The 26712-nt window shown below is 42.9% G+C and overlaps 1 protein-coding gene across 1 annotated transcript; it reads left to right on the top strand.

Moving 5' to 3' along the window:
* The first annotated feature begins 2800 nt into the window (after positions 1 to 2800).
* POGLUT3 (protein O-glucosyltransferase 3) lies at positions 2801 to 26712 on the top strand. The gene is made up of 8 exons (XM_079789253.1): positions 2801 to 3037; positions 11436 to 11633; positions 12203 to 12489; positions 15836 to 16052; positions 18176 to 18372; positions 20842 to 21036; positions 22307 to 22411; positions 24065 to 26712. The coding sequence occupies exons 1-8, from the start codon at positions 2836 to 2838 to the stop codon at positions 24188 to 24190; spliced, it is 1527 nt and encodes a 508-aa protein (XP_079645379.1). The 5' UTR covers positions 2801 to 2835; the 3' UTR covers positions 24191 to 26712.

A 26712-nucleotide genomic window follows, 5' to 3' on the forward strand; every position in this document is an offset into this window, starting at 1 on the left:
GGTTCCAAACTATGGGCCAATCAACTGTGGCCATCCATGGGTTAAGGTGATGTTTTATAAAGCCTCATTGTTAACTGTGGATTGTGGGTAAAAAGAAAGAGAGAGAGAGAGAGAAGCAGTTACTAGAAAGGGGTAGAAATGCTATGATGTGTGTGGACAATCAATAGCTGTGAAGTTTACATAGCTTTAATGTGATGATTCCAGGCACCAGTGCAATACAGACCATAATTCTATGTGTCTGAGATTGGAGCTCAATATAGTGATGAATGTCAAAGGGAATAGAAACTTCTTGAAGTGTATAATTTACTTCAAGATTATTTTTCCCCCATTGATTTTTAGAAAGAGTGGAAGGGCGGAGAAGAGAGAGAAACATTGATGTGAGAAAAGCACATTGATTGGTTGCCTTCTGCCCACTAGGGGCTGTGGATGGAGCCTGCAACTGAGGTACATGCCTTTGACTGGTATCGAACCCAAGACCTTTCAGTCCCAATGCTCTAACCACTGGAGCAAAACTGGGTAGAGCGTGACTTTTCTATTGCCAGGAAAGACCTTCTCCCCCTCTTCCCACAACATGATTTTCATGTTTAAGCCTGGGCGTGATCTCTTTCAGAAAGCCTCTCTGAATTCCACCAAGATTAGGTTAACTGCCCTTCATATGATGCACTAATATTGGGAGAGGCCGTTTGCCAGGGGCCCTGAACATCTCTGAATGTTTTTGATGGGTATGCCAAGAATGAAAGTCCTGCCCAGCTGGCGTGGCTCAGTGGTTGAGCGTCAACCTATGAACCAGGAGGTCACGGTTCGATTCTTGGTCAGGGCATATACATGGTTTGCAAGCTTGATCCCCAGTGTAGGGTGTGCAGGAGACAGCCGATCAATGATTCTCTCTGATCATTGATGTTTCTCTCTCTCCCTTCCTCTCTGAAATCAATAAAAATATATTTTTTTAAAAAAGAATGTCCTTGACCACTCCTTACCCCTGCCATTTGTCATGTGTTTGCAGCAAGCCACCTTGAAGGAGGATAACATCTCCTTACCTACACAGAGCAGGCTTAATTCACCTTACTCTAAAAGCAGTAATCCCCTAAATTCCATGTGCTTCTCTTGCAATGCAGGCATCCTTGATAGGCCTTTTGCATTGTCCCCACTGGATCTGGTGGGTTTGGGGCGGTGGGGGGGCGGGGGGGGGGGCGGTATATAAGTTTTCTAGAGCTGCCATAACAAAATACCATAGACTACAGACTGGGTGGCTTAAATGACAGAATTTATTTTCTCACAGTTCTGGAGGCTGAAATCCAAGATCAAGTCGTCTCCAGGTTTGGTTTCTTCTGAGGCCTCTCTCCTTGGGTTGCAGATGGCTGCCTTCTCACTGCATTCTCACATGGTCTTTCGTCTACGCCCAAACTCTCCTGAGGTCTGTGTGCCCAAATTTCCTCTTCTTATAAGGACACCATTAGGTGAGATTAGGGCCTGCCCCAATGCCTGTTTTAAATTAATCGTCTCTTTGAAGGCCCTGACTTCAAATACAGTTAAATTCTGAGGCTCGGGAGTTAGTGCTTCAACATACGAATTTTGGAGGAATACAGTTCAGCCCATAATTCCACCAGGTAGCGTCCAGCAGCGGGACTCCCTCGCCCTGTACAGTTCAGCCCATAACAGGGATCACGGGGACCCAGCACAAACCACCATGAAGCTCTGGCTGCTGCTTTGCAGTGACTAATGGAGTTCTCTGCCTCTGACCCCGGAGTCTGTGTCTTCTGACAGTATCCATGAAACAATAAAGACTAACTTGTTAGCTTGCAGGTAGGCTAAAATCCCAGACCCCACGCAATTCCTGACACCCATATTTTAGCACCCATTACACTATTTACACTGCCTCTCTCTTTCTTGTCCACTAAACCACAGGAGCTTTGAAGTCAAAGTATAATGTCTAAAACACAGTAGACATTGAATTAATGCTTGTTGAGTAAATTCAATTTGATTTATGATAAAGAATCTGGCCGAGACATCTGTTGATCTGAAGAGATGCGCTTTTAAAGATATGGATTAAGAAAGAAAACAGGTTGGTGCAGATGCAGTATTGCTGAAGGAGTGTTCAGATACAATTATATGGCTTCTCTGACATGTTCTTAATAAAACTGGGTGTTACCACGTGTGTTACATAATTTATCAGGCCATATTTTATTATCCAGTACCAGCTAACCCTTAGATAATTTCTCTGGAAAATTTTTTTTCAAAGTTTGATTTTGGAAGAATGTGAACAGAATGTTTCAAATATTTCTTTAAGTGCAAGCTAGAGCAGAGGGAAGCTTTCAACTTGAAACATGCAGACACAACCAGTGAAATTCCCTGTCTGAAGGCATTTCCCCAAAGTTACTATATAAAATTCTTCGCGGCTGGGTCTTTCATTCCCTCCCCCCACCTACCCTCGGCAGTCACCACAGAGGTTGCCACCTTTAAAATCCATTTTCCTCTAAACAGCTGACATTTTCAAGCAACAGGAGGTGAGGCCCGGCGTGCCAAGGCGATCAAGGGTGCTACTCTCATCCTCGGTCTCTCTTTGCCAGACCTACGATCGCGGCTCTCCATGGGGCCAAGGAGGCTGGGGGGAGGGGGGACCGTCCATCGCCGACCCTCCTCAGTGCACAAGGCAGACGACCACCCCGCGGCCCCACGTGGCCGCCGGGAGAGAGCCGGGGGCGGGATGGCGGAGCACAGGCACAGCCCCGCCCGGGGCGCGCCCCGCCCCGCCCGCCTGTGCCCGCCTCCGCTCGCGGCGCTCCCCGCCCCTCCCCGCCGCCGCCGCCGCCGAGCTGGACGCTGCGGCCCGGGACCATGGGCCGCCTCCCGCGGGCCCTGCTGCTGCCGCTGCAGCTCGCCCTGCTAGTGGCCGCGGGGGCCCCCGAGGCGCCGGTGAGCGCGCCGCGGAGCCTGGTGTGGGGCCCCGGGCTGCAGGCGGGCGTCGTTCTGCCCGTCCGCTATTTCTATCTGCAGGCCGTCAGCTCCGAGGGCCAAAACCTCACTCGCTCGCCCGCAGGTAGCGTCCCGCCGCGGGCCTCCCTCGCCCCGCCGCCCGCTCCCCTGCCGCGTCCCCGCCGCGCGCCCCCGTCGCGCCCGCGCCCGCGCCCGTCGGGAGCCCGCCCGCCGCCGGCGTGGCGTCCCTCCCCTGGCGCTCGCCTTCCTCGGTCTGGTCTCGGCTCTGCCTTGCGATTCAAAGGGGGGAGGGTCGCAGTGGAATGAATGAATGAATGAACGAATGAATGAATGAACCCTGAGGGCCCTTCCTCCATTAAAGCGCTGGGACTGACGTTCCGAGCGCGCGGCGCCCCAGGCGTTAATGAAGGCAGAGTAAGTCCCCCGCGGAGACCGCCTGTCCACCTCTGACTGGTGGGAACTGTTTCATCACGTAGGGAGTGCCTTCAAGTATTGAGTCATCAGGCCCACGAATCGCCGGGGTTACATTGCCGGGGCCGGATGGATTTAGAAACAGTTACCTCCTACACAAAGGGAATGCATGTCAGATCAGTAGGCAGAAAGAAGGCAGTTTTGCATGCTAGATGTTGGCTTTCCTACAGGTTTGAGTTCTTGAAAGCAGATGGCAGGAATTAGAGAAACTCGGTAGAACTCATGGGGTGTTCCCTCTCCCGAGGGTGGACCTTGTCCTGAATCCCTGTGCCCAGCTGTCCTCCCACGTTCTCCTTCACATCTTACCTTTGCAACTTATTACAACTAGTCCTGCTGGTTTCAAGTTGTTACCAGTCAGGATTTGCTACTTTATGTCTCATTTATGTTCAGCCAACTGGCACCCTGTTTGACCAACAAAGAATCAATCAGAATTACCCAGTGCCTCTCCTTCCACTGCCAGTGGAAAACCAGGACTACTTATTTTAGTTTCAGAAACACTTTCCGTGGGCCTAAGAATCAGGAGAAAATATTCTTAAACCCAGATTCAAAGTCTTTCACTATGTGGTGTATTTTTCTTCCTGATAGTTTATTTTCTAAAATTAATTTTATATTGCTATACGGTGGTGGAAAGAAAAGAAGGTGGAAAACTAAAAAAATTAATTTCTACATGAAAATACATGATCCAAAATGAAATACTGCTGATCTTACTATTAATGAAAGAGCTGTAAATTCCAAAAAAAAGTCCATTTATTCTTCTAAAAATATTGGCAGTTTTTTAAAAGTTAGTAATACTCAAAGCTGTTAAGGGAGCAATGAGTTACTCAGTGACTTTCATCCTCTGCTAATGGAGCCCAAATTAGTCAAGCATTTCTGGAAAGTAATTGCCCAAATGTAGCAATTCTTAAACATTTACAAACCTAATGTACCAAAAAAAAAAAAAAGATTTTCAACAGTTAGAAAATGTCATTTGTAAATGTCACTTACAAAAAAAATGCCTTTGCCCTTTAATCTGGTGGTCTGGTTCCTAGGTATCTGTCCTGAGATAATGATCAGAATGTAATCAAAGATTTTTATATACAAGGATATTCCTGCAGCATTATAATTGTTTATTATAGTAAGTTTATTTATTATTATTATTGTTATTATTACTATTGTAAGTTTAAGTAGCTAACTATAAAGTAATTGTTAAATAAAGTAAGATACATGCATGTGATGGAATATTTGACAGCCATTAAAAGTAATGTTTTGCCAAAGGGCTGTTGGAAGAGGGAAATCGGAAGTTGTTGAATCGGTATAGAGTTTCAGTTTGAAAAAGGTCTAGAGATTTGTTGCACAACCATGTGCATATATTTAATGCTACTGAACTATACACTTAAATGGTTACCCTGGCTGGGTAGCTCAGTTGGTTGGAGCATCCTTAGGTACACCAAAAGGTTGTGGGTTTGATTCCCGGTCAGGGCACATACCTAGATTGCCAGTTCAACACCCGAGTCAGGACGAGTACAGGAGCAACCAACTGATGTTTCTCTCTCCCATTCCCCCTCTTTTCTCTCTCTCTAAAATCAATAAACATACACTCCGATGAGGATTAACAATTTGGTTAAACCCTGGCTGGTGTGCTCAATGGTTAGAGCATCGGCCCACGCAAGAAGGGATCTCAGGTTCGATTCCTGGTTAAGGGCACATATCTGGATTGCAGGTTTGATCCCCAGCCCTAGTCAGGGCATATACTAGAGGCAACTGATCAATGTGTCTCTCTCAAATTGATGTTTTTCTCTCTCTCTTCCTCTACCTCCCTCCCTTTCACTCTCTCTAAAAATCAACAGGAAAAATATCCTCAGGTGAGGATTAACCAAAAAAAATTTTTTTAAATAGTTAAGATGGTCACATTTATGTTACTTTTTTTTCACAATTTTAAAAAATTTGAAGTAACTTATTAAAAGACTAGAGGCCCAGTGCACAAAATTTGTGCACTCAGGGGGGGCCCTCAGCCCAGCCTGTGCCCTCTCGCAGTCTGGAAGCCCTCGGGGGATGTCCCGGAGGCAGAAGGGGCTCCCCGCACCGCTGCTGCACTCGCTAGCCGTGAGCCCTGCTTCTGGCAGAGCAGCGCTCCCCTTGTGGGAGTGCACTGACCACCATGGCACAGCTCCTGCATTGAGCGCCTGCCCTCTGGTGGTCAGTGCACATCATAGAGACCAGTTGTTCCACCATTTGGTCAATTTGCATATTAGCCTTTTATTATATAGGACTAGAGGCCCAGTGCATGATTGAATCATGCACGTGTAGGGTCCCCTACACGCTTTCGCTTTCGATCACGGGGGAGCTGGGTGCCTGTCCGCTGGTGCACCAGGCCTTTCAGAAGCCTCCGGCTCGGCGGAGGCTTCTGAAAGGCCTGGTGCCTGAGTGGACAGGCACCCAGCTCCCACACTTGTGCTTTCTTTTTCTTTTCTTTTTTTTTTAAATATATTTTATTGATTTTTTACAGAGAGGAACGGAGAGGGATAGAGAGTCAGAAACATCGATGAGAGAGAAACATCGATCAGCTGCCTCCTGCACACTCCCTACTGGTTATGTTCCCGCAACCAAGGTACATGCCCTTGACCGGAATCGAACCTGGGACTCTTGAGTCTGCAGGCCGATGCTCTATCCACTGAGCCAAACCGGTTAGGGCCACACTTGTGCTTTCGATCGCGCGGGAGCTGGGTGCCTGTCCGCTGGTGCACCAGGCCTTTCAGAAGCCTCCGCCCCGAGCGGACAGGCACCCAGCTCCCCCGCTTTTGATGGTCCGCGGTGGGACGTGAGCTCGCTGCCCCAGAGGCCCCTTCTGTGCCGCAGCACAGCCATGGTGCAGACGCTGAGCTCGAGCCACCGCTGGCGATACGAGCTCAGCGTCCCGCCGGCCCAATCGGCCATCCCGGCCACCCCGAGTCCCGCCCCCCCTGCGCCTCCTGGCCAGTCGCGGGCATAGCGAAGGCACAGTCAATTTGCATATTTGTCTATTATTAGGTAGGATTATTTAATAACTAGGGGCCCAGTGCACGAATTCGTGTACCTTGAAAGGAACTGTGGGCCTCAAGGCTGCAGTAGGCACAAGGGCGGGTTTCAGCCCATCCTCTGCACCCTTGCCCAGCCCCTCCCACCATGGGTCCCGGTCCCCTGTCTGCCGGCAGCCCCACTCCCGCTGTTGCCGAGCGATTGGGGCCGGCACCAGCAATGGGTGCAAGCAAGGCCCACGCTGTCAGCAGGTGCGAGTGGTGGCTGCTGTCCCAATCGCCCCTTAGGAGCAGGGGGAGGTGGAGAAGCCCTCAGGGGCAATCAGAGCCGGCAGCCGCTTCTCGCACCCGCTGATGGCGCTGAACGATCAGGACTGGCGCCGGGCACCAACAGCCAGTGCGAGCAGCGGCTCTGCTGCTGGCAGCAGGTGCAAGCGCTGGGCGGGACTGTGGTGCGCAGGAGAAAAGAATTTTCAGTAACCACCAGAGGCTCACCCCGATGGCAGCGACTGGCGCCCCACCTTGTTCTGGCGCCCCCCCCCCCCCCACTCACCTGCTCCACCATCCCACCATGGCCGACACCTTCCATGTTCCACACACGCCCCCTGGTGGTCAGCACATGTCATAGCAACCCGTTCGGTTGTTCCAGTTGTTCCATTGTTTGGTCTATTTGAATATTAGCCTTTTATGATATAGGATGCTTATATTTGGTTAAGGCTGGAATGAACAGGAAAGAAACTATGTAGTTTCATTCTAATTTTGTAATCAGTAAATTAACCTGTACCTCACTCATTAGTGTCATCAGTGGTTATAGCAAGAGAGTAAGGAAATTCCTAAGAAAAAATTCCCCCAAAATGGTTATATTGTACTTATAGTCAGGAAAAAGTTTTAAGAAAGAAAGAAAAAAAAAAGACTTTCACCAAGTCTTTTCAGACCACCTCACTTTCATTCTCTTAGATTCAGCTTGTTTTCTTTCATGCCACTTGATTCCTACCTTCCATTCAAAAGGCTGTCCTATAGTCTGAGAAACAAACCCACCAGTTTCTCACATCTTCTGCCCCCATCATTCATTTGTAAGTTCTGAAATTTTTTCTTCTCCCAGAACTAATTTGAAAAGAGGCAATATTTCCACAAGCTCTAGATTGTCTTACATGACTTACCAAGATTCCCTTATTACTGTAATTATCACTCTCATTTAATAGTGTCTGAATACCTTTGTTATGTGGCATATCTTCAAGTACAGAGATAGCAAACATGTTGGGAACTTGAATGGTCTAAATCTGGAGATCTCAAACTGGAGTCCCCAGACAGAAATTAGAGGGTCTACGACCTTGGACGGGGAAAAGGACCTATCTATATCTTGATTTCACTAACCTCCGACTTAAACTGAATATTTCCTTCTATTATGAATGTAGGCAGAACCTACTGATACTTTTATATTCCAAGCATCTAGCACAGTGCCTGGCAGAGATTCTCAGTAAATATTCTAGGAGAAGAGAAAGAAGGGGTAGAGGGAGGGTGGTTAGAATATGCGAGATGGTAGGATACAAGTGCCCTTGACCCATGAACACGGTGGGAGTTAGGGGTGCTGACCCCCAGTGCAATCGAAAATCCACATATAACTTTTGACAACCCCCAAACTTAACTATGGTGTTTTTCCATGTCACAGGGGATTGGTTCCAGGACACACACGGATATCAAATTTCACAGGTGCTCAAATTCCTTATATAAAATGGCATTAAACAATACATTCAGTTAGCCCTCCACATCCCTGAATTCCCAACCGCGGATCAAAAATACTGTTTTCAGTCTGTGGTTGTTTGAATCACAGAGGTGAAACCTAGGGAAATGGGGGCGGGGGGGCCAATTGTGTATTTATTGAAAAAAATCCGCGAATACGTGGACTCATACCGTTCAAGCTCAGGTTGTTCCAAGGTCAACTGTATTCATTTTCTACTCAGTCCTCTCCTGCCTTCATCAGTAACGACATCACTATAAAATAGTCTTACCTCCTAGTTGTGTAGCACTTTACTTTTTAAGCTTGCTTTATTTAATTTGTTCTCCTAAATTGTCTTGTGATATGGGAAGGATAGATAGTCTTTTCACTTACCATATAAGAAACCGAGGATCAGTGACGCTAACATGCCTTGCCCATGGCCCCACAGCTACTGAATGTCAGAGCCAGCTGTGGAATACCTACTTCAATGCGCTTTCCCTTTCATCAAATCACCATAATATAGTTGCCGAGCATGGTCTGCCGGCAGCCAGACACTTTTGGAGGATTCCATGTAGCCTCAAGGCAAAACCAGTTGGCCTTCTGGGACTCTGTTCCCTTGGTCATGTGGCTCAACACTTTTGTTGCAGCTGCTGAGACCCTTAATAAACTTCCTAAACAGCGGGGTGGGGGGCTGGTGATAGCTCCATTCAGCCAGGCGTGCCAGAGGTTATTCCTCCAACTTGGAATTCTGCGAACCTGTATGGGCTTTGAAAGAAGAAGGATTCAAGCTGTGTTCAAGTGTTGGCTCAGTTACTCCTATGTATGTGACCTTGGGTGAGTTACTTAACTTCTTCAAGGGAGCCGTGGTTTCCTGGTCTGTAAAATGACGGTGACAATACCTACCTTACAAGTTCTTGTAGAAAATAAGCTCATGGACTGGTTAAGTGATTTTTTTTTAATGTTTTTTATTTCTTTCCAAATCAAAAGTCTTCAGAATTTCTGATTCTAATGATGTAAGGCTTTGATACTGCCAACCTCTTTTTGTTTACACAGTCACTGCATTCTCAGTCTATTAGCTTTTGAATTTGTGGAGTAGAAAAACTCCAGCTGAGCTTCATTTCTGTTCCATTATATCAGCCACAGGCAGATGAGAATCCACATTCCTTCCTTTTGAAGCAATTTGCGATTACTTCTTCTCATTTTCTCTTTTATGAGATTGGAATTGCTTATTTCTATTTGATCATTATTATTTTGCATTGAATCTAACATTAGTTTCATGCCAACAATGACACAGGCATGAAAGATTCCTACAAAAGTAGCCAAAAAAATCACACAGTCATTACTATGCTTGTCTTATATTTGTTTTGTTTATTAAAATCATAAATTTATGGAGAGCAGGACTATCTGGTCAGGAGACAAGAAGACTTCTGTACTGTTTCTAGTCTGGGAGGAATAATGGAAATGGCTCTCTGGTCCCCAGGCTCTGCCTTCCTGGTCTTCAGTCTACTTGCCTTTCTGGAACTAAGCGGGAAATAACACAGATCAGTAGCTTATGTGTTTCATTAAGCATTTCAGCTAACCAGCCAACATTTTAAATTATTTCACATTATATTATTACCTTTCTTTTGCAACCACCCCCTCTATTTATCTATTCTAGGTCATTTCTTCTGGCAGATGTCTGTCATAATTTTGTCACATTTATTTCAAATATCTAAAAATGTATGTGCTTCGTACTTAATTACCTAATAGCGAGATGTCAGATACAACATTACTGTGACTAAATTGAAGAGACTGAGAAACATTTCTCCTGACCCACAAGGAAAACAATAAAACTGGTGAAGACCAAGAGAAAAATAGAAAAGTCACTCGCTACATTTAGAAACTAAAAAGAGGATATACAAACTTTTTCAGTAATTTAAAAAATATATACAAGGGTGGGCAAAAGTTGGTTTACAGTGGGGAGTATGTGAAACATATAATTTATTTTTTATTATTTATTAATTACTGTATTATTTGTTATGAACGACTGTAATCCTACTTTTTCCCACCCCTGTATTAAATATGCTTAAATTCATAATGAGGGATATGAGATGAAAGAATACTTTGGTCACAACTTATTGTTTGTTAGGCTGTGGATTTCAGAGGGTTCACCACTTTTTAAATATGATTAACTGTGGTTGGGACACTAATTGATCTTTATTCTTTTATTTATTTATTTTTTTAATTCTCACTTGAGGATTTTTTCCCATTGATTTAGAGAAAGTGAAAGGGAAAGAGAGGAAGGGGAGAGAGAGGAACATTGACATGAGAGAGACACATCGATTGATTGTTTTTTTTACTCGGGGGATTGAACCTGCAACGGAGGTACATGCCGTTGGAATCGAACCCACAACCTTTCAGTCCACAGGCCAATGCCCTAACCACTGAGCAACCAGCCGGGGCAGATCTTGATTCTTAAAGCTCCTGAGGATCAGATCTGCACTGAATGCAAATACACCCTCTGCCCTCTCTGAAGAAAAAGGTATCAGCATTCATACCTGGGCCACAGTAACATGAATCACAGCATCTATATGTCAACGACTCAAAGTTAGCTATATCCTGCCAAAGAGAAGGGGGGTTTCTAAGTAGAACAGAAATTTTGGAGTTATAAGAGGTATTAGATCATCCTTGCATAACTGTTTCATTTCAACCTGAGGAAACGAGCTTAGAGAAGTACACTCTAGTAGTTACAAAGGTGTGTGAGTGTGTGTGTGTGTGTGTGTGTGCACATGTGTGTATTTGTGCATGGTCGTGTAACTCTCTATACTCTCTCTCTACTTAAAGAAATGGGCTTAGACATATAGCTTGAAATTTGGGTTAGCAAAAGGAAAACTTCCTCAGAAATGAGGGTTATTTGATATTATAATGGTTTACAAAGAAAGCTTGTGTATGTCTTAAAAGGAAAAGTTGGATTGCCTTCGAGTTCTGTTATTTTATGATTCACAGATTTTTTAACTACCTGGGCTTTTACCTACCCAAAAGAGAAAAGATCAAATAGGCAAAAAGTTCATCTCTTCCTTGCTTTTTTATGAATTAATTTTGTTCATTCAATAAATCTTTATTTGAATGACTAATGAATCAATGTTGAGTCAGGTCCCTGATTTGAAGACATAAACCAGAATAGTTTCTGGCCTCAGGGATCTTTCAAACTAAAATGATTTTTTTTTTACCATTGATATTAGAAAAATAAGAAGCTTCTGTGTAAAAATAGCTATCCACTAATTGTTACAACAAAGCAACTGTGAAGTAGTAGAGTTATTTATATTTTTTTTTTCTTTCAGGTCAAGCACAATTTAAAGTAGTAATCAAATCTCTTTCACCTAAAGAGTTAGTCCGGATTCATGTCCCAAAACCTTTGGACAGGAATGATGGAACATTTTTGATCAGGTATAGGATGTATGAATCTGTCAATGAAGGGCTGAAGATAGAGGTCCTTTATGGTGATGAACATGTTGCCCAGTCTCCCTATATTTTGAAAGGTAAGTGATTATTACATAATTTAGAACCAGCCTCATGTGTAGATTTCATGCCTTTCAGAATGAGTTATGAAGACCTTGAAGTCATATGGAACAAAGTAAAGCTCAATTTAACTTGAAATTTTAAGGGAAGCTCAATTTAACTTGAAATTTTAAAAGAAAGAAAAACTGAGTAACTTAAAGAGATATAAGTGATAATAATAATAAAAAATATTGTATATTTAGCTAGGTAGTTCCATTTCCAGTACTCTTCATTCTTCGCATAAGGTAAGTTGCATTACCTCCATCAACCATTTATAACTCACTAGGAATTTACCAGCTAATTGGCCGAGAGTACTAATATATTGGGAGAGATGGTGTGCTATACTAGGTTGTCTAGGGGGGTGCAAAAAGGAGACAGAAAATAGGAACGCAGGACTCTGACATAACTACTTTCACCACTGATGCGTTTAGGGCAGATTTTTCCTGATAATCTTAGAATTCACCAAGAAGTCATCCCACGTTCACAACAGGGGCAGAAACAACAGCTTGCCTTGCGCTCCTTAATGAAGTGTGTGTTTTGCCTTCCCTAGGACCCATATACCACGAGTACTGTGAGTGTCCAGAAGAGGATCCCCAGGCTTGGCAGCAAACTCTTTCTTGTCCAACCAAAGAACCACAGATTGCAAAAGATTTTGCTTCCTTTCCCAGCATTAATCTCCAGCAGATGCTACAGGAAGTTCCAAAACGGTTTGGGGAAGAGAGGGGAGCCATTGTCCACTACACGATTCTCAATAACCACATCTACCGGAGGCCTTTAGGGAAATACACGGACTTCAAAATGTTCTCGGATGAGATTTTGCTATCACTGGCAAGAAAGGTACGAGAATGAATTCATTGATTTTAAAAACAGTATAATTTAAGTACTTAGTTGTAACATGTAAATGCTTAGGAGAATAATGGCAAAGGATGGAACTGGACTCCAGGCTTGGAAATGTGCACGTGAGGTGTCCACCTCCCGCGTGTCTGTAAGTTCTCCATGTCTGTTTACATTAAATGGCTTCACCCTCCATCCCAAACAAGTAGGGCACAGGGTACTCCCAAGGTTTCTGTGAACTCTCAGACATTTATAGCCTCCAGGCCACTGCCGGAAGTTCTCCATTCCTGCTGAATATTCCTTCCGTTCAGGTTTTCTTCTGCAGCTGTTTTCTTCTTGTCACATCAGAATGACCTGAATTTAGAACACAGCTTCTTCTTGTACCCTAAACACCTCTGAAAGATACTGTGTATGGCACATTTTGTTGAAGGGTGGAATAACAGAGAAAGGTTATTTTGTACCCATACATAATAAAATCAATCAATCAATCAATCAATAAACAAAAACCTTTAAAAATAGGTATCCCTGTACTTTCAGTCAACCACCTCCTGCTCCAAATCCTCTATTTAGCCCTTCTTTCCCCATTTGCAAAACTCTTAAGTAAAGTAATTCAAAGTGATTTTTGTTCTATTTCCCTGACCATGTAGAGTAAGAGGTGAAGATGGGCAATTTGACGTTTCTCATCCAGAAAGACCATCGAGGTAGTTTTCTAAACCGAAAGCCAACTTTCTTGATATGAGTTGTATAATTTCCCAAGCATACTGAATGTGTGGCTGCAATCATTTCTTATTTTGACTAGCAGTTGCCTCCCTTCTCCCCACCAGTCCACAATATGAACATATGGGCAATTGATCCTAAAGGTGGTGCTTTCTTCCTGGGCTGCCACCAGACACCCTGCCCTATATTCCCATATCTTGTATTCAGGTTGTTCTTAACTAGGAATAATTTTGCCCTCAGAGAACATTTGACAATGTCTAGAGACATTTTTTGTTGTCACCACTGGAGGGTTGCTACTAGCATCTGGTGGGTAGAGGCTAGGGGTGCTGCTAAACATCCTACAGTGCACAGGACAGCCCCCTCCCCCCACAGCAAATAATTACCCACAACTAAATGTCCATAGTGCTGAGATTGAGAAACTCTGCTCTGTAGTGAGGACTCCTGATCTGGGGTTTATTAATGAGCTTATAAATTACTAGTGCCCCAGTGCATGGATTCGTGCACGGATTCGTGCACATTGAAATTAATTAGAAGGTGGCCAGCAGGGCGGGACTGGGCAAAACAGGCCAGACACGCCCTGGAACCAACCTCCTGCGGTCCCTCCCCAGCTGGCTGCACCTGGGGTGGCGCCGTGGCTCAAAGGGTGTCTGCAGAGTGAGCACGGGGTCCTTCCGGCACATAAGGTCCCTCGGCCTGACTTGCAGGGATCAGGCCAAAACCAGCTCTCCAACATCCCTCGAGGGGTCCTGGATTGCGAGAGGGCGGTTCTCGGGTGATGTATCCCAGAATTAGGCTCCCTTCTCTCTGGTTCTGGGTGCGTCACCCTAGAACCCAAGTCACTGCAGCTTGGCAGCTCCTGTGTTGAGTGTCTGCCCCCTGGTTGTCATTGCGTGTCATAGCTACCGGTCGGACGGTCGCTTAGCCTTTTATATATATATAGATATGAGAAAAGCAATAGGGTGAATAGTCACATCCCTGACCTTCTGTTTTGTTCCAGGTTCTTTGCCCAGTGACTGGGAAGAAATCTAAGATAAATGAGTCTCACCTCTGGTCTTAGAGCTCCTCATTCTCGTGGGACTTGTTTTTGTGATTTGGAAGTGAGGGTGGGATGTGACTACAAACTAACAATTGTACCACAACATGACAGGCCTGAGAGAAAAATAGGTACCAGGTTAAAATCCTGGGAGGGTGAGTCATAGTGGAGGTAACACTAGCTCTGGATGAGAAAGGAGAGTGCCAAGTGAATAAGTAGGAGAAGAACATTCCGGCCAAAGAGAATTACATATTAAAGTGCGTGGCATTTTCAGAGAGTAGCCTAAAGTTTACTGGCACATAAGCAGATAGAAGATGAGGCTCAAAGGTAATAGTAGGACCTTGAGTTCTAACCAGAGAGTTTAGACCTTGTCCTGAAGGCTTAAGGTTCTGTTAAGTCTGGTAGTAACATTAACTTTGGTTTTAGAAAGTTGGGCAGCAATGTGGAAAACATAATAGAGTGGGGAGAGTCTAGCACCAGAACAATGTAGGCAGGAGATGATAAAGACATTGGCCGCGGAGGTGGAGATGGAGTAGCAAATTCCAGAATCAAAGGTAGATGCGATAAAGAGGTTTGATAGAGAAGGAAAAGAAGGGCTTGAGTCTAACTTTGTAGATTCACACTTAGGCAGCTGCCAGAAAGAAAGCCAGTCATTCATACCCATCTGTACAATTTCAACTTCTACACTACAGACCGATTTAAAACATCACCCCTGAACAGAGGTAGCTGACTCCTGGTTAAGGGAATTGACTCTGTATTATCCTCATCCTTGATTCTCTGATACTACTGATGACTGAGGCATTCTTTTTTCTTTTGCTGCTGTTTTCAGATGTTCCATTTTATCAGAAACTAGAGGCCCGGTGCATGAAATTTGTGCATGGGGGTGTGTGTCCCTCAGCCCAGCCTGTACCCTCTCCAATCTGGGAACCCTTGAGGAATATCTGACTGCCCGTTTAGGCCCATTCCCAGTAGGATCCTATGGGATCGGGCCTAAACGGGCAGTCGGACATCCCTCTCACAATCCAGGACTGCTGGCTCCCAACTGCTCAGCTGCCTGCCTTCCTGATTGCCCCTAACCGCTTCTGCCTGCCAGCCTGATCACCCTTAACCACTCCCCTGCCAGCCTGATTGATGCCTAACGGCTCCCCTGCCAGCCTGATTGCCCCTAACTGCCCTCCCCTGCAGGCCTGGTCCCCCCCAATGCTCTCCCCTGCAGGCCTGGGTCCCCCCAACTGCCCTTCCCTGCAGGCCCAGTCGTCCCCAACTTTCCTCCTCTGCCGGCCTGGTCACCCCTAACTGCCTTCCCCTGCAGGCTTGATCACCCCCAATTGCCCTCCCCTGCTGGCCTAATCACTCACAACTGCCCTCCCCTGCTGGCCTGATCCCTCCCAACTGCCCTCCCCTGCTGGCCATCTTGTGTCCACATGGGGGCAGGATCTTTGACCACATGGGGGCAGCCATCTTGTGTGTTGGAGTGATGGTCAATTTGCATATTACTCTTTTATTAGATAGGATATTTAAGAAAGCCAAAGAACTAAATCTTTAGTACCAAACACGGAGGTCTTCTCAGCACTGATGTTTATGTTTTTGTTTATTTAGGTCCTTCTCCCAGATTTAGAATTTTATATTAATCTTGGAGATTGGCCTTTGGAACACCGAAAAGTCAATGAAACACCTGGCCCTTTACCTATCATTTCATGGTGTGGCTCTCAGGATTCACGAGATATTATCCTTCCAACGTATGACATCACTCACTCCACACTTGAAGCAATGAGGGGTGTTACAAATGATCTCCTCTCTATTCAGGGAAATACAGGTAAATTCAAGTTCATTATCTAAGAAAAAGCTTAGAAATAAAAATAGGTGAAGGGGATGTTTAGTCAAGGAGAGTATATGTATATATATATTTAAATAACCATTTTTCTTATTTTCTAACCAAGAAAAAAGAGAAATAGCACCCTATATGCCAAAGAGGTTTCTTTAGGATTCTTCTAATCCAAAAATTAAAGCTACATGAGCTTGGCTAGTAATGTAGAAACCTATCAGAGCTGAGTCTCTTTTGATTTGGTCACTTATAACTACTATTTGAACATATATATTTGGTAAGATGATCACTGAATTCTGACACCAATGCCTTTATATTGCTAGATGAAGTGAGAGATACTTTTGAAAAGTATAAAAATATATGTACGAGAATATGATAGCAGTATAATTTGGATATTATTGCCTCCAACACTGTATCTAAAAATTCTCCCCTTTCCTCTTTCTGCTTCTCTTGATTCTTTAAAATCTGAATTCCTTTCCCCTTTTTAATGGCCTTAGGTTTATGGCACAACACACCTTTTCATTAAACTGAACTCCCTTAGTCGAAGAAAGCCTGCCCTCTCTTTATAGCCTCTTTCTGTTTGTTGTGGATTGGTGGACTGATTTTATAGACAAGACCAGAGACTCCTTGTAAACCATCTAAAGATGATGTGAAAGGAAAACTGACCTACTTTTTATTTGATAACAGTGCATTTCTGAAAAGTGTGCTAACATAGTAATGAGTTTGATCCTCTCCAATTTCTGTGTCTTATGATTTATCCCTTAGAACACTGACAGGTGTTAGTTAACTAATGACCTCTCTTTAGAATAATAGAAATATATTTAAATTAATTCTTCCAGAATATTTCCCTACCAGGAAAGACAATATAAGTATATGTATACCTGTGTATATGTATAACTGTGTATATGTACATGTGTATATATATATATATACACATGTACATATACATATATAAATACATACATATATATATATATATATATATAAATATAAATACACATAACAGCATATTAGCAAAAGTCTTCCATGTATTCAGAAGTGCTGTGCTCATAATTTTGAGCAAGCTAAGGATTAAAGATGCGTGGGTGTTACTTAGTTACATAGTTTGTTCTGGTCACCTTATCTACGGACAAAAGCTGGCTCATTTTGTACTATGAAGCACAGAAGATGGAAAAAGTGCCCTGTTACTCGGTAGTTAGAGCATTGGCCTGCATGCCAAAGGGTCTTGGGTTCGATTCCCAGTCAAGGACACTTACCTAGGTTGCAGGTCCGATTCCCAGTCCCAGTTAGGGCGAGTGTGGGAGGCCACCAATTGATCTGTCTCTCTCAAATCAGTGTTTCTCTCTTCCCTTCTTCTTCGTCTCCTCCTCCTCCTCCTCCTCCTCCTCCTCCTCCTCCTCCTCCTCCTTCTTCTTCTTCTTCTTTTCTCTCTCTCTCTCTCTCTCTCTCTCTCTCTCTCTCTCTCTCTCTCTCTCCTCTTTCTCTCCCCTTCCTTACCTCCCTTCCACTCTCTCTAAAAAACCAATGGAAAAAATATCCTCAAGTAAGGATTAACAAAAACAAACAAAAAAGATGGAAGAAGCTAATGCCTTGGTGAACAGGCCAAGTCGATGAATCTCTCTTTGCTTTGAACTTGGTCCAGTAATATTTTGTATATTTTCTAATGTTGCACAACAGAAACTCCAACATTTGAATGAGCTCTCCCTAGCATTTAAAGAAATGAAATTAGAGCATTCTAATCCCATGATGTTTGAAAATAGCATTTACTTTTAGAACAGGGGTGGGGAACGTCCAGCCAGAGGGTGGTATAAGGCCCACAAAATCATGTGGTCTGGCCCTGCCAAAGCATTAGGGGTGAGTTAATTAAATATTTGACCAAATACAGCAGGCTAATTTTTAAGCTGATAATTTTGTATGGCCTGTGAATGATGTTATAATAGCCAAATGGCCGCTGGCAGAAAATGTTTCCCCACCCCTGCTTTAGAAGACGTGGTGATGACAAAAGAGCTTTAACATCTTAGATGACAATGTTAGATTAAAGATGATTACATTTACCACATAAAAGTTTTAAATATATAACCTTTTTTTTTTTTTTTATGGTCTCGACCTTCTAGGGCCTTCCTGGATCAATAAGACGGAGAAGGCGTTCTTCAGAGGGAGGGACAGCCGGGAGGAGCGGCTCCAGCTGGTGCAGCTGGCCAAGGAAAACCCACAGCTGCTGGATGCGGGGATCACGGGGTACTTCTTTTTCCAAGAGAAAGAAAAAGAGCTTGGAAAGGCTAAATTGATCGGTTTCTTTGATTTCTTTAAGGTATGCATTTAATTCTTCCTGGGTGGGTCTGAAGGGCTAAATTTGTGAATAGCTGGGCTGGGGCCAGTTTCTCCTGTCCTGTGAGCTGGCACACCCTTTCTTACCAGGCATGGGCATTACAACACTCCTGGTTTCCTGTTGTTAATTTTGTCTACCAAACTACTCAGAACTACACTTAATACTCAAAATATAGCACAAGGATTAACCTGGAGTTTGGGTGCATTTCTTTGTGTGTGTGTGTGTGTGTGTGTGTGTGTGTGTGTGTGTGTGTGTGTGTGTTTAATAAACTGGATATATAAATGTCTTCTACATAAATGGTCTCAAATGCCTTTGTAATCTGATAGAGTATAAATTCCATATTAGTAACATAGGAGCTAGAGTTGAGGTTGAGTCCTGCCTCTGCCGCTAACCGTGGGGCCTTCATGTCTTGCTGCCTCTGCCCTGTGAACACAGGTGCTGCTGCCTCACTCCTCAGCGCATTGTCCTCAGTTCAGAGGAGACAGAGGTGTGAACAGTGTGACAAAACCGGACTGGCTAGTAAACTCCTTAGTATCGATTACTTAAGACAAATTTATTTACTAAATTTCTGAGTATATCCTGTTCATCTCGGTGTCATATAATTATGAGAACAAAGTATTTGGACTCAGAGAATAGAGGTTTATAAATTTCTCTGAATATTAGTTTTCTCACTTAAAAATATATTTTTTTATTCATGTCAGAGAGGAAGGGAGAGGGTGAGAGAGATAGAAACATCAATGATGAGAGAGAATCATGGATTGGCTGCCTCCTGCACGTCCCACACTGGGGATGGAGCCTGCAACTGGGCATGTGCCCTGACTGGGAATCAAACCGTGACCTCCTGGCCCATAGCTCGATGCTCAACCACTGAACCATGCTGGCCCGGTTCGTTTTCTCATTTATAAAAAAAAAAAAGGGGGGGGATGCTAATACCTGCTTTACATTATTATAATTAAATGAAGTTTACTGTCCATGAAAAGTGATTTTGAAATGTAAAGTAAAGTTTATTTAGCCAACAGATATGAAAACAGAGCACGCACTGTGTCACCAATATCACACAAGTCCTTGAACTTCCCCAGGTTCCTGTATCCTCAACTCTAAAACTGAACTTTGATATACTGCCTTCCTTTTTAAAGAAAAATATATGTTTTTTTAATTGATTTCAGAGAGAGGAAGGGAGAGAGAGACACACACACACACATCAATGATGAGAAAGAATCATTGATCAGCTGCCTTCTGCATGCCCCCTGCTGGGGATTGAGCCTGAACCCCAGGTATGTGTCCTGACCTCCTGGTTCATGGGTCGACGCTCAACCATTGAGCCATACCGGCCAGGCCCCTTTTTTAAAAACTATGTTTTTTTTTAAATTGATTTTTATAGAGAGAAAAAGGAAGAGGGATAGAGAGATGGAAACATCAATGAGAGAGAAACTTCAGCAATCGGCTGCCTCCTGCATGCCCCCTACTAGGGATCGAGCCCGCAACCCGGGCATGTGCCCTGACTGGGAATCCAACAGTGATCTCTTGGTTCTTGGGTCAATGTCAACCACTGAGCCACACCAGCCAGGCTATTGCCTTTCTTTTTCATGGATATAAGAAATAAAAAAAATAATGTATAAGTAAAATTTTAAATGGTTATCAATATTCAGTTTAGTAAATATAAAACCTTTGAGAATAGTTTTCCTACCTTGTTACAGAAATATGAATTCTTCATTATATAGACATAGTTGAAATAGGTATTACTATTTCCTAAAATTATTTAAGATTTTATCTTTAAATGCATTGTATTTCTTTTTTAAGAAAAATATGTTTTTACTAGAGGCATGATGCACGAAAATTCGTGCAAGAGTAGGCCTTCCTTCCCCCGGCTGCCGGCACCGGCTTCCCCCTGGCACGTGTGACCCGGGCTTTGTTCCAGCCACCAGCAGGCACCCAGGACCTGGGTGGCTTCCCTCCAGCCATTGGCAAGCGCCTGGGTCCCGCACTCCAGCCGTGGCTTAGTCTGGAAGGACTTTCAGTCTAATTAGCATATTACCCTTTTATTATTATAGATTGATTTCTGAGAGGAAGGGAGAGCGATAGAAACATCAATGATGAGAGAGAAACTTCATCAGTTGGCTTCCTCCTGCATGCCCCGCCCTGGGGATCGAGCCCACAACCCAGGCATGTGCCCTGATGGGGAATTAACCGTGACCTCCTATCTCATAGGTCGACCCTCAACCATAGAGCCATGTCGGCTGGGCTGCATTGTATTTCTTAAAATTGACCTGCTAATGGCTGCTTATGATTTTAACACAGAAAATATGAGTTACAAAATAAAATATAAACCTGTTAAACAATAAAGTTAGGAAGTGGAAATGAATTCCTTTATGTTTAGTATTACAGTGTTGATGAGAAGCATAAGTGAAGCAAATGTTAAAATGTTTGTTTATATTTGTTTTAATCTTTTAGTACAAGTATCAAGTGAACGTGGATGGGACCGTGGCCGCTTACAGATATCCGTATCTCATGCTGGGTGACAGTCTGGTTCTGAAGCAGGACTCCCCATATTATGAACATTTTTATATGGCACTACAGCCTTGGAAACATTATGTACCAATTAAAAGAAATCTTGCTGATTTACTAGAGAAAGTTAAATGGGCCAAGGTACACTTTCTGAATTTTAGTTTCTTTAGGCAATAACAAATTCACCTGAATTAGTTCCAGGAATTCCTTCATCACACAATTTAATTTGACATAATTTAGTCAAAAGAAATATTTTCTGAAGTTTTTGTTCTCTTGAAATAGCTGAAGAACCAGAATCGTTATCACTTGGTATGCCCTCTGTCAACATTTTTGAGGATTTTTATATTTGAAGTCCAGTGTTTTGTAGCATATATATCTTTCTCATGGAATCACTATTTGTGCATATACACCACCCAAGCAAAAATACTCCAAATGCAAGTTACAGCTAGAAAAGACCAGGTGACAGTGCTTTGTGCACAAGAAAACATTGAAGTCAACATGGTGCTCCTTTTTCCCCTGAGTTAGAAAAAGGCCCAAGTTCATAACGAAGGCATGATATACAACATCCCAAGAATCACAAGTCTCCCATAAAATAAGAATTCTTTTTCAAAGGAAAAGTATTAAAAAAGTGATTGTGTTTTATTATGAAACTATAAAAATGTACCCTTTTATTATAAGACTTTACTGTTTCTGAGAAGCAGTATTTGGTTAGGGAAATAGCTGGGTGCCTGAGGCAGAATAATTATTGTGACCCTTTATAAAGAGTCAGAATTACTTGCAAATGGCTTTTCCTGTGGGCAGCATGGTAGAATATTAGCTATTTTCCCAAAATATAATTAGGAGTGCTCACTGTTCCTGCAACTGGAGGGACAGCCTGTGGGTACTGGTGACTAAATTTCCATTACAACAGCAATATAGTCTTTCATTGGTAACATTTAATAAGACATTTGGGGCTCTGCATATTTAAATGGAGCTTTTAAGAGACGTTATAACATGAACACGGACTCATTCTATTCTAGCTTGTATTTTAATATCAAACAGAGAAGGCTAGAATGGGGGAACAGATGGTGAGCCCTAAACTTCCTGGGTATCTAGGGAAGTACCAACGTAGTCACAGTAGAAGCTGCATGTGGGGTGTTGCACTTGGTGGGGCGGGGGCAGGGAGGGGCTGTTGGTGGGCCTGTGGAATGGGGTGCAAACATGCACGATCATTTCCACATAACAGCGATGTCTAGGAGAGCACTTTGTCCATGTCCATAGCCTTGTTCTTAAGTTATAGTTTCACCATGATCCATCTCTCCCATGCAGTTCATATCCAACCCCACATGTGTCCTAGCTCACACTCACGTTTAGCTTTGTCTGTGGGTCACAGGAGTGATTTTCATTCATTGTTTCTTTTTACCCCTCTCAGGAAAATGATGAAGAAGCCAAGAGGATTGCAAAAGAAGGGCAGTTGACTGCCAGGGACTTGCTACAGCCACACAGGCTTTACTGCTACTATTACAGAGTACTGCAGGTCAGTGCAGGGTATCTGTCCTGTGGAGTCATGCTTGGCCTGAGTGCCTCGCTTTTGGGGGAGCGGGGGGGGGGGGGGGGGGGGGCGGGGGCGGGAGAAGGGGGGCTTCTGAGATTGAGCTTGTGGACTCTGGTTAAGCCGAGGACCAGCCTAAAGGAGAAAGAGTACTAAGTCTCTTGGTAGCCAACATATTTTATCTCCATTCAGTATTGCAAAAACTATGCTTACAGCCTTACAAAAATAGATGAACAGCTCCTACTATCTTGTCTGTCAGTGCCTTTTTTTTTTTTTTTTAACTAAATGCCTTAGGGCCATGGTCGGCAAACTGCGGCTTTTGAGCCACATGAAGCTCTTTGGCCCCTTGAGTGTGGCTCTTCCACAAAATACCACGGCCTGGGTGAGTCTATTTTGAAGAAGTGGCATTAGAAGAAGTTTAAGTTTAAAAAATTTGGCTCTCAAAAGAAATTTCAATCGTTGTACTGTTGATATATGGCTCTGTTGACTAATGAGTTTGCCGACCACTGCCTTAGGGGAATTCATCATCTAGAAAATTAGAGGGTTAGAGTAGAGGTCATCAACATCTCTTCCCACTCAAAATGTCCACCTCCTTGTTCTTCCTGCTACTTAAGAATCCTGCTTTTGCTATCATAGTATAGGATGGAAAGCAAATTTTTAGCTTCCTACATAAAACAAACAAATGAAAAATACTTATAATAGTACTAACACCTTAGGGCTAAATAACGACATACTGTACAAATGTTTATTGGGAATCCAAGGATTAATTCTTGTGTACTAAAATCTAGCCAGGAAGAAAAATATTAAGAACATATGTTCTTGTTTTTAACTTAAACTTATTTTTCCTGTGAGCAGAAAAAAAAAGTAAATTTCCTCAGATGCTTGTTGATACCAGATGCTTTGTGGGGAGGTGGGGCTGTTAGTGAGCCTGTGGAATAGGGTACAAACATGCATGATCACAGAAAAATTTAAAGGATGAATTACACCATTTACCAGAAACAACCTTTCCCTTAGAAGAGTTCTGTTCCCTCTGCTGGGCTGGTAGGAGTTTCCCTCCCTACAGTATTAATTAGGTTCATGTGTTCATGTCAGCATTTTGTTGGGTTTGGCCCTGGACCAGGAGTGTCCAGCTCAATGTACTTGAAACCACTGAACGGAAATATGCAATTTTTAGGAATATTTGTCAGTGGCCAAAGTGGAGGGACATTTCACAGGCCTGTCACCATTTGCAAAACATGCATGACTACAGGCCTAAAGGAGAGATAGGTGAGAGCACCAACTTTATTTTGAGATGCTTACCATCTGATTTGAATATTCAGTAAAGTTAATTACTCATTGATGCGCGGAGGATAAATGCTAATTGGTGCTGTTGTTTCAAGAACACTTGGCATGCCATCCTTTTTGTAGAGGCTTCCTGCCTACACATAAAATTGTGGATTAGGGTCCCTTGTTAGATTATGAAATATTACACTAGCCCCTACAAGAACTAAAGTGAAAAAATGGAACATTAGGACTGGAATAACCAGTCCAAATCAGACCTTTGGTTGGCAGCAACTAGAAATGACAGTGTGATTGGGAAGGAATAGGGGGAATGAAGTGTGGACTAATCTTTTCGTTGCCTTCAAAAACACATTTCAGAATTACGCTGAGCGCCAGTCCAGCAAACCCGAAATACGTGATGGGATGGAACTTGTTCCTCAGCCAGATGATAACACATCCATCTGCCAGTGCCAGGGGAAGAGCCCTTCAAGAGAAGAACTTTAAGTCAGCCCGGATTTACACTCCTTTGTAGGCCGGCTGCGTCTTCAATGGAAGCATCCAGACAGAATCTAAGCTACAAAGAACACAGCTTGCCAAAGTATAAATCACTGTCTAGGAATACGTGTACATCATATTTATTGGTTTGGTTTTTTTAATCCATTGTTCACTTTTGCTCTTCCATTTCCAGTTATGAAGAAAAAATATTTGTGCAGGGGTGTTTTTTTTACCCCCCTACCACACAATTTCTCCTTCTACAAGCTGCTTTTGACATTCAGTAATAGTAAGCCTCCTCTTGAGTCTGATAAGAATAAGGAAGAAGAGGATGACTCTGTTACGAATGGTAGCTGGGATTCTGTGGTGGAGAATATTTTGTTAAAAGCTCACTCATAACATTTTAGCTGAGTTTTACCAACACCTGAGATAAAAATAAGGAGAAAGTGCCTTAAGCTAGTAGTTTCCAATTTATCACAGTTATTAAAATAGATGAATGCCCACAATGGGACCATTCATTATTTAGATACTAGAGGCCCAATGCATGAAGATTCGTGCAAGAATAGGCCTTCCTTTTCCTGGCTGCTGGGACCCACTCTGGCCACCACCTTCTGCCTTCACTCTGGCCCGGAGCCACCTTCGCCTTCGTGCACTGCCCAGAGGCCCGGAGTGGCTGAGGCGGGGCAGAACACAAGCATCCCGGCCCGGCCGCTGCCATCTTTGTCACATCAATTTGCATATTCCCTCCTTATTGGCTGTGGGCGCCACCATCTTTGTCACAAAGTGACAGTCAATTTGCATATTCTGTCTTTATTAGATAGGATTGAATAAAGGTAACTGCAGTCAGGTGGGGATCTGTAATTCTTTTTAATATTTTAAAGGGATACTTGAAAACCTCTGCAACAAGCCGCAAGAAACCTGGTATCTTGGGATTCACTAACAGCTGACAACAAAGGCAAGCGTCCATTCCTCACTGCAACCCTCCTCCATTTCATTGGGTTGCATTGCTAAGATTAAACAAATGGACGTTTCCTCTGCCTTAGGGTCCAAACTTAAGACTTACAGCCCAAAAGTTCATTGCACACTCCTTGTAATACCAGTTCAAGGTTGAGTTAGCTGAAGAACCACACTCCAAAAAACAAGAACTATCCACACTCCCAATCTTAAAATATTTACTCCCCTAATTGAAATATTTACCTAATCTGGAAAACAATGTAACCACTTTTTAAAGTAGTCATATCTATTATTTTTTGAAAATCAATAAGAATTTTTCTTAACGAGATAAGAGCAAACCCCCATTTAGGAACAGTGTAATCAAAGCCAAGTATCCATGGAAAACCCTAATACTCAAGTTTTCCAAATGCACAAGTGCACGGTATAAAGTAAAGGGCAAGCTGTAGGGAGACCAGATCTTAATGAATCTGTGTCATTGATATATGGTACATGGAGTTTGGGCTCCTCAAAGCTGAGATTTTAGAAAGTTTGCCCTCCCTCCTATCTCCCTGTCCTCCAAACCCAGGTCCTTTTTGATGACTAATGATATTTTGTTAGAAACATCTTAAGTTTTTAAAATGTATGTCACCTGCCGCCAAACAGTTAAAATTGAGTTGAGATAACCCAGGCAGCTTCTGGCTGTGGAACAACAGGATGTGCTTAAGAAATTAAGTGGAGCCCCTGGAAAAATTCCACCGGAAGGAAGCAGCCTTCATTTAATCCTCCATAGTACCAACTCAGACATGACTTTAAAAAGAGTGAGTCTAAATGGCTTCCTGGTTTGTTGACATGAATATAATTCGGTAAAAATGGGATTACTAAAACCACGATATTTTTCCTTCTTAGTTCACACATTACCCATGATTTCCAGTAGTCATTTTTAATACTTTGGTTTTCATGAAAAATATCTGATCTTTAAAAGGAGGAAAGGGATGTAAGAATATGCAAGTGAATATAACAACTGTATTTGTCTAAATAAGCTACCAACATTTGTTGCAGTCTTGTTTTTATTAATAAAATGTTGGAAACATCTTAAATAGCCATCATTAGGGAATTGGCTAAATAGATATTGATACATAAAAGAATACAGTACAAGCAAGAATAAATGCACTATTATGAAAGATTTCCATAACAGTGTTCAGGGTTTAAAAAAAAAAAAGCAAGTTTTTTTCCAGAACAACATGTATAATGCGAAACCATTTATATAAAAAAAACAAAAATATATCCATGTGGTTAAAAGTTTGAAAGGATATTCATTAATATCTGAGGAGGGGATGGAGAAAGGGAATTTTTACTTTTTGCTTTATACCTGTGTGATATTTGAAATGTTTTTACTATAAGTGTGAATCAGACTGTAAAATCAAGACAAATGCAAACCTAGCAAAAGACAAATGCACAAAAGATATACATAGGAAAAATGGATATTTATATTTTCTATTATGCTGTTTTTAAATCTATGTTTAGAATTTTATATCATGGGATATATTACATATACTTTTTTAATAAAGTAAATTTTGTAAATAAAATTTTGAAAAAGGTAT

The sequence above is a fragment of the Cnephaeus nilssonii genome, assembly GCF_951640355.1.
Source record: "Cnephaeus nilssonii genome assembly, chromosome: 13".
NCBI lineage: Eukaryota > Metazoa > Chordata > Mammalia > Chiroptera > Vespertilionidae > Cnephaeus > Cnephaeus nilssonii.

Bases quoted from the DNA above. Each gene is read 5' to 3' on its own strand.
- POGLUT3 (XM_079789253.1), top strand. From the start codon at position 2,836: ATGGGCCGCCTCCCGCGGGCCCTGCTGCTGCCGCTGCAGCTCGCCCTG. The intron at 21,037-22,306 runs GTACACTTTCTG...TACCCCTCTCAG, and splicing joins AGAAAGTTAAATGGGCCAAG to GAAAATGATGAAGAAGCCAA. The intron at 22,412-24,064 runs GTCAGTGCAGGG...AACACATTTCAG, and splicing joins ACTATTACAGAGTACTGCAG to AATTACGCTGAGCGCCAGTC.